Source organism: Myodes glareolus, chromosome 1, assembly GCF_982192425.1.
Source record: "Myodes glareolus chromosome 1, mMyoGla1.1, whole genome shotgun sequence".
NCBI lineage: Eukaryota > Metazoa > Chordata > Mammalia > Rodentia > Cricetidae > Myodes > Myodes glareolus.
The window spans coordinates 55,666,283-55,678,167 of record NC_142026.1 but is presented as its reverse complement, the minus strand read 5'-3'; the positions used below and the strand labels follow the sequence as shown (position 1 = coordinate 55,678,167).

The window sequence follows — 11,885 nt, the reverse complement described above, 5'->3', positions numbered from 1 at the left end:
TGTTTTGTGACTTTGGTAAACTTTTGAGATCTGGGATCTGGCTAGCCAAAGTGGGTTGCTGGCAGTGAGCCTTGAACATTGTATTCATCTCTGATCTCTGAACTCTGTCTCTAGATCCATCATGATCTAAACATGTAATTCCTTTAGCTCCCACTATCAGAGTTCTTTCAGCTGTCATGCCGTCCCAACTAGGATGCACGGTAGCCTCCAAATAAGCCACTCCTGTGTTGTTTCCACCCACTAGCTTGTCAGTGTTTAGAAAAGCAATTAAGAGAACCTGGTAACAAACACTGAGTGTGGTGGTGGAGGCAGGAGGCACACGTGCTGAAGGGCAGCCTGGGCTATATTCACAGCCTGTTTCAGCACAGAGCCCTAGAAGACAACAGGGCTCTATTCTGACAGGCACTGTGCTCTGACATCCACTTGCAGCTGCCCCATCACCTTTTTAGCAAAGCCCCACCCTGGAAATCTCACTCCAACACCCTTATCCTACTTAATGTCTTCACGGCAGTTAGGTTCTGCTGTACTACATTGTCATTCACCTTGTCAGCTGGCTTGTTCCCTCTCCTAGGCCACTGGGTCCCCAAAGGCAGGGGCTTTTACTTAATCTGTTGAAGAAGAAAGTGAAGCAGCCACTGTAAGGTGTATGGTCCAAAGTACCCTCTTTCTCTTGGCTTTAGTGGGAAGGGCAAGGGGAGAACTCAGAGGAACCACAGAATGGCAGCCAGAGGGGAACTGAAGACCTGTGCCAAGACAGCAGACAAAAGCGGACAACTTTCTTTCAAATGCTTTATTGAGGAGGTGAAGTTTGGGGGTTAAATACTATTTATTTTTGAAATAGGATCTCACTATGTAGCCTAGGCTGTCTTGGAACTTGCTGCGTAGCCCAGTCTGGCTGAGAAATCGACAGCAGTCCTCTTCCTCAGCCTCCTGGGCAGAGACAAAGTCTGCTCCTAGCTGTCTCTTCATTTGTAAGGCTGCTTCAGTGCTCCCTGGGCCTGGGCCCAGCGCAGCTGCCACTGGGGCAGGGTCAGGCCTTGGCAGAGCTCCCCAGCAAGAGTGGTTTGGCCTGGCTGCTCCCACCTGGGGAAAGGAAGGGTGTCTGAGGAAGTCCCATCATCCAGACCCTCTCCTCAAGGTAGCGCAAGTTGTGAAACCAATCAACTCCCCCATGCTCGAATGCCCCATCTCACCAGTCCCCAATGATCCGCTGCAACTCAGGGATTTTCTCCAGTGCCCAATCCATCAGGTCCTCCAGCTTCTTCAGGGTCTGCCCCACGTCTTCTTTCTGCTCCTTCTCTTGGGATGCCTGGGTCTGCAGCAGCTCTGGAGGTGACAGTAGGGAGGCAGCTTGGGGTCGTACGACTGAACAGAGCTTCATTCCCTATGTCCAGGGCCCCCATCTCAAGGATGCCACCTTCAAGGCTGCAACCTGGACTTTCCTGTCTTCTACCTCATGGTTCACGAGTCTCTGACACACACACTCAGCTGCCTCAGTTTTTCTCCTCTCTATGGCCTCTTTCCCAGGCTCCAGGCCTTACTCTTCATTCTGCTCACCTCCACATTAGCTAGAAGCTTCTTCCTGAGTTTCTTCCTCTCCTTTCAGGCTTCCCAGTGCCTCTCAAACAGAGTTCAGCCTTCTCCTGGTTTGCAACAGTTTGCATTATGTGGTTCCTCTTCCCTTCTGGGGAACACCTGACTAACTCCAGGGCCCCCATGAAACACCATACTTTCTCTTGTTTCTCCTTTCTTTCTCTTTCTCTCCCCTTCCTCCCTCTCTCTGTCCTGGAACTCCATTAAGTAGACCAGACTGGCCTCAAATTTGTAGAGACCCTTCTGCCTCTAACTCCTGAGAACCGAGATTAAAGGTGTGTGCCACCACACCTAGCTCTTACTTTTTTCTTTAGAGGCAAGGTCTAATGCAGTACAGGCTAGCCTTAGACATGTTATATAGCTAAGGATGGTGTTGAATCTCCCAATCCTCCTGCCTTTAAAACCTCCTGAGTACTGGGATGGTGTGTGCATGCATATGCATGCATGTTATGTTCATTTATTTTATGAGTTTTGCTTGCATGTATATATACATATATATACATCACATGTGTGCCTGGTGTCTAAAAAAGTCAGAAGATGGCCGGGCGGTGGTGGTACACACCTTTAATCCCAGCACTCGTGAGGCAGAGGCAGGCGGATCTCTGTGAGTTTGAGGCCAGCCTGGTCTACAAGAGCTAGTTCCAGGACAGGCTCCAAAGCTACAGAGAAAGCCTGTCTCGAAAAAACAAAAAAACAAAACAAAACACAACAAAAAAAAGCCAGAAGATGGCATCAAGTCCCCTGGAACTGGAGTTACAGACAAGCAGTCTACTCTCTGAGCACTACCTTCAACTCACCATATTTCCCTTTTGGAAACATCCTTATCCCGCCTAGTATCCCTCATCCCTGGGCCCCTTCACCCTGCTCCAGCCTTTCACTCTTGCAGATAGGGAATGATGTGAACAGTGAATGGGCTTAATCCTTCTCCATGTACCAGATCAGAGCCCCACTGAAATGTAATGCAGAAAGCATCATGGTCACTGATTCCCTATCTGTGACCTCCACACGACTCTTACATGTTCTTTATCTAGGCCTGCTGTCTCTGGGAATTCCCTAAGCTATCGGCTAGTGTGGCCGGGGCTGATACAGAAGCCTGGAACTGGGACTCTGAGGGCTTGCTGATGGGCTGGCATGGGTGTTTGGGAGCCATAAGAACTAAGCCTGACTTCCTTCCTTCTTTTTCTTTTTTCTTTTTTTTCTGAGACAGGATTTCTCTGTAGCTTTGGAGCCTGTCCTGAAACTAGCTCTTGTAGACCAGGTTGGCCTTGAACTCACACCACCTGCCTCCACTGGGATTAAAGGTGTGTGCCACCACTGCCCGGCTCTAAACCCGATTTCTGCCAGATGAAGAGCGCAGGGAATAATCTTTAGAGCAGAGGGACCCAAGAGTTGTTACAGGTACATTAAGAGTTCAGGGTAACTGCAAGGCCAGGGATGGAGATGCAAGGCTATCATACCAGCATTTGGGCAGCTGAGGGAACAGACTGCTTTCCTAAGGCCAACTTAGACTAAGTCAGACCCTGTCTCAAGAAACAACAGAATACACTCTGGGTCATCAAGGTGGCTCAGCAGGTAGAGGTGTTGGAAGCCAAGCCTAACTACCTGAGCTTGACCCCTGGGACCCACATGGTGGAAGGAACAGACTACAACAAGTTGTCCTCTGACCTTCCCGCGCACACACACACACACACACACACAAAGAAACAAAGGCACACTCTGATGGCAAGCCCATGGTGGTGCAAACTGGAAGGAACGCTGGATCTAAAAGACAAAGTACCCTTGGCGGATGGTCCCAGAGGCAGACTGGTCTTCACTTGAAGGAGATTTCCTCCCCGGAGACTGAACTGGTCTTTGAGAAACAGAAGGTCTTGGCGAAGAGAGGCAGCCTTTGGAAGTAGTAACTCGGTTGCCTGGGGTGGGGAAAGGTTGGTCATCTTGGCTGTAGAGTTGGGATTGGGATGGGCAGACAGGTCACAGGCATGGGCACTCACTTTCCCTACAGGCAGCCCCAATGTATGGCTCAGCGAGACAAGGCTGGAACCCCTTGGTGTAGTGGAGTGTAGCTGATGGATGGATGGTAGGATCCTGGATTGCGGCTTCAGCCTGGGAACAGTAATACAGCCCTAAGCATCATGACTTCCAGAAGCTCTGGGGAGTCAGGAACTTGGAGATGGGCCTAGGGACTGGAGACCAGACTGAAGTTGATGATCTGGGGTGAGGTTTGGCAGTCTGGGGACCCTGGGTTACGTTTGTGTGCACAGGCACGAGTGGAGGCCTGAGGCGGATGTCACGTGTCTTCTTTGTTACCTTTCTTTTCTGAGAGTGTGTCTCTCCGCTACCTGAACTGAGCTGAATGGTTTTGTCAGGGAAGATGGGGCTGGCCCCTCTCACCCTTTGGCATGGTACCACATCAGGGGGCCCAGCAGAACGTGGGACAGGTGCTGGGCCTCTTCCTTCAAGTGGCGGAACAGCTCCTGGCTCTGTGGTGCCACTGCCTCTGAGGTGGGAACAACTTTCTGCTGAATCAGGGCCAGAACCTGTGGGATGGAGAGGGTGAGTGGGGCGGTCTGGGCCCACCCTCCCTTAGGCCCACCCTCCCTTGGGCCCACCCTCCCTAGCCAAGCCTTGCCCAACACTCATCGCACCTCCTCCGGGCCCCGGATCAGCTGGGTCTTGATGACTGAGTTCTCCTTGATGAGCAGGCGGATCTGTTCCTGAGTCTCCTCCTGGGGAATCAGGAGGCCCGTGATGCTAGCTTCCTGTTCTTCTCACTGCCCAGGGCAGAGCACCCCTTCTTACAGGGTACAGGACCTGAGTCTTCATGGGAGTCTCACCCAGGGTCCCCTCCCCACATAGAGGCCCAGTTCATTTGTTTGTTCATTACTCTTCTTCCTACTCCTCAAAACTTTTTTTAGATTTACCTATTTTTACTTTATGTGTATGGGCGTTTTGCCTGTATGGATGTTTATATACCATATGCATGCCTGATACCCACAGAGGTCAAAAGAGGGCATTGGGTCCCCTGGAACTGAAGTCCCCATTATGAGATGCCATGTAGGTGCTGGGAATTGAACCCAGATTGTCTGGAAAAACATCTAATATTCTTTTTTTTTGAGACGGGATTTCTCTATGTAGCCTTGGCTGTCCTAGAAGTAACTCTGTAGACCAGGCTGGCCTCAAACTCACAGAGATCCACCTGCCTCTGCTTCTGGAGTGCTGGGATTAAAGGTGTGCGCCCCCACGGGCCTCTGTAGCCATCTCTCAAGTCCTGGAGGCCCAGTTCTTGATCTCTAGACCTCACAGCTCCTCTCTGCCCGCCCCCCCCCCCCCCCGCAGGTCTGGCATCACCTCCTCTCTGCCCACCCCTCGCAGGTCCGGCATCATCTCCTCTCTGCCCCCCCTCCCGCAGGCCCGGCATCACCTCCTCTCTGACCCCCCTTCCCCCCTCCTGCCCCGCAGGCCCAGCATCACCTCCTCTCTGCCCCCCCACCTCCCGCAGGCCCGGCATCACCTCCTCTCTGTCCTTCCCGCAGGCCTGGCATCTCACCACTAGCTGACGCCACTGCAGGATCCGCTGCTGCTTGGCCTGCAGCTCCCGAAGCAGAAGTTGCCGGTGCCCAGCTGCATTCCCCAGTTCTTGGCTCTGGGTATGATGAGCCTTGAGCTCTGCGCACAGGCCACTATACCTAAGCCCCAGCAGCAGCGCTTTCCTTGGGGTGGGGTGGGGAGAAAGTGAAAGAGAGCAAAGAGACTGGCAGTCACGTGGGGGGGGGGGCGGCGACGACGGGATCTTCAGGGGGGCATGAGGAACCCCACAGGAAACAAGCACCAGGAAAGGAAGTGAGGGGGCCCCAGGGTAGCCGACATCCAGGATCCCCAGCCTCCTGGGAGAGGGCCTCTTTACCTCTCACTGGGTCCCTGGGCATGTCTCTCCACCTCCTTCACTAGGCTCTGGAGGCGGCCAGTCAGGTCTTGCCACTCACTCAGAAGCACACTCCTCTGGGTAAGGAGCGCACCTACAGCCTGCCAGCCCTCCTGGGGGAACAAGGTCTGTGTGGGCTTGGTCCATGGGCAGAATGTTTCAGTGGGACTTAGGAAAATGTCCCTGGGTTACCTGGATGAGATGAGCGGAGGGTGGCATAGCCTGGCTGGAGTTGGATGGGTCAGGTGCCTGGGCTCTGGGATGGAGACAGAGCAGCTGAGGGAGCAACCCTTTATTTTTGTCGTGATGGGTGTGGGCCATCAATATCAGCCTTCCCCTCCCCTGCTGTTGGCTGGCATTCAGTTCCAGCCAGTTTGCAGGATGCTGCCTGCTCCTGGCTATAGGAGCTTACTGCACACCTGGACAGTTCTTCTTCTTTGAGTCCATCCCTACACAGGGACCGAATCTCTGTCTCCCGCTCTGCAGCCAGGTACTTCAAGGCAGCCAAGATGTGGCCTGCAGGGTGGTTTCTCAGCAGTGTCTGCTAGGGACAAGTGGGAAATCAGGGCAGGATGGTGGTGCAGGGATGCGAGCCAGGTCTATGGGGATACGACTTATGGCTAGACGGTTAGGGGTTGGAAGTTTAATCGGGGAGCAGGAGGAAGTCCCTTTCCCGAAGCCCCATCCTCTCACCTCAACTGAGGTCAGCCACTGTTGATGGGAACTTCCGAAGTGGTCATCACGGGGGCTTCTGTGGATTTGGGTAAGGGGACAAAGGATGTTGTAGGACACATCGGTTACCCTCCAATTATCACCACTATCTGTAAGTAGGAGCTATGGTTGTCCCCATTGTACAGATGAGGAAACCCAGTCCTTACATGCCGGTTTCCTCACCAGAGCCCCAGCTACATAAGGGCCTCCTCTGAGTCCTAGAGCCTCAGGCCCTCCTACTTCAAATAGCCCTGATCCAGAGAAAAACATGCCCATAGGACTAGTCACCCCAAATGTCATTGGCTAAATGGATTGGGTTGTAGCTGTCTACGGTGGATCTGCGTATTCCTCATCCCGCCCTCGGAGCTCTCATGGGACATACCCCAGAAATCCATCTTGAGTAATTTACAAACCAGTGATTTCCTGGCCCTCATGCCCACGGCCTTCCCCGGGTCCTGGAACCTGGCAACACTCACGGGATGCTGCCTCCCCTGGCTTTGGGAATAAGAAGGTTCTGCAGGAACTGAGTTCGGAGTGAGCAGGCCGTCCGGACATCACGCTAGAGAAAAGAGGATGGGGCATGAGTGGGTTCCAGGCCTCGGCTTGATCCCTGATGCCTCGAAGCTGCCGCACAGCCCCAAACTCTCACCAACACCTCAGGTTCTAGGGCTGGGGCTGTTGACACCAGAGGTCCAAAGGTCACGTCCACTTTGGCTTTCCTGGAAGGAAGTGTGTAGTTGGCATGGGGTCCTAGGGACAGCAGGTGTCTCTGTCCCTCCCCCTGCCTGGCTCTCATTGACTGTCTCTCAGATTAGGGCCACTGTCATCTCCTACGCTAGCCTCCTCATTGGTCTACCTATTCCTGTCTCCTCTGGTCTGACCTTGGCCATCAGTAACCCTGCTAAAATCTGGGGAAAGTCAGGCCAGTGCCTGAGAGTCTATCCAGGGCTTCTCAACCTTCTGAACACTGCAACCCTCTAATACAGCTCCTCATGCTGTGGTGACCCCCAACCATACAGTTATTTTCATTACTACTTCATAACTGTAATTTTGCTACTGTTACGAATCATCGTAAATATCTCTGTTTTCCAATAGCCTCAGACCACTGTGAAAAGGTCTTCCGATGTAAGAACCACTGGATTCTAGCACCCAGGTGGTTGAGACAGGAAGATCACTGAAAGTCTGACGTCAACCTGGGCTACACTGTGAGCTGCTAGCAGGTGATGGGAATTGAACCCAGGTCCTCTGAAAGAGCAACCAGTGCTCTTAACCTCTGAGTCTTCTCTCCAGCACCCTGGGCTACATAGGAAGTTTCAGGCCAGCCAGCCTAAATTACTGTCTCAAAACAATAACAAAGAAAACTTGATTTGGCTGGGCCTGGCACAGGCCTATCATCCCAGGGCCATGGAAAGCTGGCATAGCTGCTATGCTTACAAAGTCGATTTAAGGCCACTCTAGGTAACGTAGTAAGTCTTCATCTCAAATTTTATAGAAAGTCAAAAAAAGGCAAGCTGGGGCCGTAGAAATGGCTTCGTGGTTAAGAACACATAATGCTCCTGCACAGGCCCCAGGTCTGGTTCCCAGCACTCGTATTCAGCGGCTCACAACTGCCTATAAATCCTGGTGCAGAGGATCTGATGCCTTTCGGCCTCCATGGGCACTAGTATACATGTGGTGCACATAAAATCACATATGCACACACATAAGTAAAAACAATAAATGTATCTTCAAACAAACAAGCAAAAGGGCAAGGGTTGGGCACTTGGGAGGCAGAGGTGAATGGTTCATTGTCATTTTGGGGCCAGCCTGCTCTACGTAGACCCTGTCTAAAACAAAGTAAACAAACAAACAAAGGGTAAGGGGTGTAGCTCAGTAGTAAAGCATTTGTTTAGTACATGCGAGGCCTGAGGTTTAATGCCGAGTACCACTACAGAAAACAGCTACATGGGAGGGAGAGGTGGGTAAGAGGTTAAGAGCACTGGCTACTCTTCCAGAGGACCTGGGTTCGATTCTCAGCACCTACATGGTAGTTTTTAGTTCCAGGGGAGCCAATGCCCTTTTCTGGCTTCTGAGGACAATAGGCATACATATGGTACACAGATATACATGCTGGCACAGACATACATACGTAAAAGAAATAAAAACAAAAATGAAAACATTTACTCTTAATCAAAACAACATCCTCATGAGACCTAAGGAATATCATGGCCCTATTCGAAACCCTCCCCAATGTGACATTTTCCTATCCCATTCAGAGCAGCTGGCAGACATCTGAACACTCTCCATGATTCTGACTAACCCGTTTTTTAAAAACATTTTATGTCTATATGTGCTGTATTCATGCACACTAGAAGGAAGAATCTGATCCCATTACTGATGGTTGCTGGGAAGAGTGCTCAAGTGCTCTTAACCACTGAGCCATCTCTCCAGTCTCCCTAATTCTTTTTTTTTTTTTCAGCAAATTTTTTATTAAAAATTTCCACCTCCTCTATTTCCCTCCCCCTCCCCCTCCCCCCTTCTTCTCCAGCCCAAAGAGCAGTCAGGGTTCCCTGCCCTGTGGGAAGTCCAAGGTCGTCTCCCCTCCATCCAGGTCTAGGAAGGTGAGCTTTCAAACAGACTAGGCTCCCACAAAGCCAGTCCATGCACTAACTAGAGAAGTTGAAAATTGGCACATTCCATAGATCTTAGAAACAGAGGCACAGAGAATACTTGGCCCGAGATCATGTGGTTCTAAGTAGCCAGGCCAGGATGTCTGCTGTTTCAGAGAGAAATTGCAGAGCCTCCATGGCTTTTGTCCCCTTCTCCCACTCCACCTCCTCACACGTCCCTCTGGCCAGCAAGGCTTGGGCTGCACTATCTCCTGGCTGCCCATTTCCCAAGCTGAGCTCTGGCCTATAAGCTAGCTATGGGGACTCCTTCCCCAACTTAAATGTTTACTCTTCCCGCTTTGTCATAGGATCCTTCACAGAATTTATCTCTTCCTGAAACTGTGAGATATTTCCTAGGTTACCATTTGCCTTCTAGGCAGGAGGCCATCCACTCTAGGAGGGTGGGGACCTATTCTGTGTATTCGGTTGTTTCCTCAAAGCCAGTGTTCTAAATATCTAATTGGCACCAGATCAGGTGCCCAAGGTAGAACTCCCTACCAGATGGCCCTTACGTTACAGCTGCAAGGTCAGAATTCCAGAATCAGGAAGAGATCGGGCAGAGCGCAGGGGTCTCTGAGGCTAATGTCTAACCTCCCTGGGGAGGCTGAGCCCCACCTTTGCATGTCCTGCAGGTGCCTGGTCTGATTCTGCAGCTTCTGCATGGGATCTTGCAGCCCACGCTGCTGTCTTTGCACAGCTCTGGCTTGGGCCTTGAGGAGAAGAGCTCGATGCTGGGTCTCTTTCATGCTCTGCAGCTCCTGTGCCATGGCCATGTCTGTGAGATGAGCAGGGGCGGCTGTCAGTACCTCCCTCACCCAGGGTTTCACGGCCCACTTGGCTGGCCCCACGAGTCACCCTGAGCCTCAGTCTCTCGATCCATCAGCTCCAGGTTCTGATCTAGTCCTTGGATCTCGGCACGCAGGCGGGTCACAGTGGCTTCCAGCTCCAGCTTCTGACGGACCTGGTGGGGTCAAGGCTAGATGCTAGGATTCACGGGGGCTGACCCTGGCTGGACTACCTTCCGGGTAGCACCAGGCTCCTCTCCTGGGAGGTGAATGACACAGAAGCTCCAGAGTCTCTCTGACTCTCTCTTATGGGATGACCTTACCATCTTCTTGGTTTTCTGTGTGGTGACTCCCACATCTGTCAGAGGCTTTTTCTTATTTTTTATTTTTATTGAGACAGGGTTTTGTTGTATAACTAGCTCAGACTGATCTTAAACTCACAGTCCTCTTGCTTAAGCTTCTAAATGCTGGAATAAAAGGCAAGTACCACCATGCCCAGCTCTGTCTTAAGTCTTTAATGTGAGCGTGGCACACATCACATGCATACAGGCGCCAGTGGAGGCCAGATGTTGGAGCCCCTAGAACTGAAATCATGGTTGTTAGCCATCTGCTCTGGATGCTGGGATCTGAACTGGGGTCCTCTTTAAGAGCCGCAAGTGTCCTTAACTGTTGAGCCTCCTCCTAGTCTTGACTGCTTCCCTGTGTCCCTTAGCAGCTTCCAAACCTGCCTTTTCCTCATTGTTGTTTTTCATGATATTCAGCATCTGCCGTCTAATTAGCAGTTGCAGCCTGCAGCTACCAGTAGTTTGGCCACACTGATCGTAGCTCCCTACACTACCCGGCTGGTGCCTGGCTTCCCCTGGACTACAGCCCCTGGGAGCGCAAAGGTTTGGGCTGTTCTGTGGCGTAGTGTCCCTGACATATCCAGCACATCCAGGGCCTAGAGAGAAATACTTGTAAGCTCTTTTTTGGTTGAAAGAAACTCTTACAGCACAGGCCTCTCACCTTTGGATTGTCCTGATGGCCATACCTAAAGAAATGAGACCGAAGTTAGAGGAGATGGCTGGGGCTTTCAGAGTAGAAGGCAAGAAGCAGAGGCTGTGGATGCGGGCATGGCTAGACAGGATTGGGGAAGACAGTTAGGGATGACTTGAAGAAGCAGTTACCAGAGGAGGTTTCCCCGGATCGTCTTGATACTCCTGCATGGGAAAGACGGAGGGAGAGGAGTTGCTGAGGGTCTTGCCCAGGCCTTCCCCACTTCACAACCCCTTCTCTTGCAGCAGCTTGCCTTACCTCTGATTACGCACATGCTGCACGATGTAGGCCCAGATGTCAGACCCCTGACCCAGACACAGCCTGAGGAGACACAGCAAAAGGTATGCCCAGGAGGAGGACCCTCCGCCATTCCCACAGTTAGGCAGAATGGCCCTGGGAAAAGAGGCAGGTGCTCCTGGGGGTGAGGGGGTGTCACTGAAAGGGTGGGTGTCTCATTAAGTGTGAAGGTATTCTCATTCCACAATGGGGTTCTCCTCCTTCTCGGAGAGGGTTAGCAGTAGTCACTTCCAGAGGTGAATGTGAGAGGAAATGATCTTTCATAACAGGGTCATTCTTCCTACAGATTCGGTCCCCAATAGGACGGCTATTGCTAACCACGTAGTGTCATCTTTGCTTAGGTGGAGAGCGGTAAAGGCGAGGTGCTGCAGGGTTCGCCTTACTCTGCAGATCCTATTTTCACACTGTGGGTAGGAGGGGCTCCATTAACGCTTGAGCTATGATCACAGGTGTCAGGAATCCTGTTTTGTGCGGCGTGCCAGGAATTACTTGGGGTCCTCATTCAACTCTAAGATTCTTTTTTCGGGGGAGAGACCACTCTGGATGGGGAGCCCTCAGTTACGGGTGTGTGTGTGTCTCATCCTCGAGTAGGGTTGGGAATCTCGCTCCTGGAGGCTAATACTAGGAAGGGGCGTCTTTACTCCAGGAGCAGCCTCACCTGCGCAGAGTCGACTCCCCAGGGCGGGCCGCTTGGGGCACCTCCATCTCTTCTGTAGCCCAACAACTAAGTTCCCGCGCTTTCGGCGTTTGGTCCATGGCTGTCAGAGAGCTCGGCTGCATTCGCAGCTTCCCGCACTCCCTTCAAGTATGGCGCCCGCCTATGACGTCACGGGCGCGACACTTGGACGTCCCGGATTACCAAGCCGCCTGCAGGTCTCTGCTTCCAGGTCTTGG

At 52.0% G+C, this 11,885-nt stretch overlaps 1 protein-coding gene across 2 annotated transcripts; it reads right to left on the bottom strand.

The window, feature by feature from the left end:
* Positions 1-775: 775 nt before the first annotated feature.
* Positions 776-11,826, bottom strand: Haus5 (HAUS augmin like complex subunit 5). Of its 2 annotated transcripts, none has more exons than XM_087906652.1 (19): positions 11,650-11,826; positions 10,953-11,015; positions 10,826-10,858; positions 10,665-10,689; positions 9,730-9,835; positions 9,490-9,649; positions 6,876-6,945; positions 6,703-6,785; positions 6,209-6,266; positions 5,935-6,059; positions 5,708-5,771; positions 5,498-5,628; positions 5,141-5,303; positions 4,239-4,319; positions 3,985-4,130; positions 3,585-3,696; positions 3,371-3,503; positions 1,194-1,326; positions 776-1,083 (listed from the first exon to the last, which is right to left on the bottom strand). In XM_087906652.1, exons 1-19 carry the CDS (start codon positions 11,769-11,771, stop codon positions 966-968), a joined length of 1,926 nt encoding a protein of 641 aa, XP_087762778.1. In that variant the 5' UTR covers positions 11,772-11,826; the 3' UTR covers positions 776-965. The 2 variants fall into 2 exon arrangements, with proteins under 2 accessions (XP_087762778.1, XP_087762781.1); XM_087906655.1 differs by having other exon boundaries at positions 5,935-6,056.
* Positions 11,827-11,885: the final 59 nt, after the last annotated feature.

Excerpts from the sequence above, each read along its gene's own strand:
- Haus5 (XM_087906652.1), bottom strand. The coding sequence starts at position 11,771 with ATGCAGCCGAGCTCTCTGACAGCCATGGACCAAACGCCGAAAGCGCGG. Across the intron at positions 11,016-11,649 it reads GGGGAGTCGACTCTGCGCAG|GCTGTGTCTGGGTCAGGGGT; the intron begins GTGAGGCTGCTC and ends GTGTCTCCTCAG. Across the intron at positions 4,131-4,238 it reads TGATCCGGGGCCCGGAGGAG|GTTCTGGCCCTGATTCAGCA; the intron begins GTGCGATGAGTG and ends TCCATCCCACAG.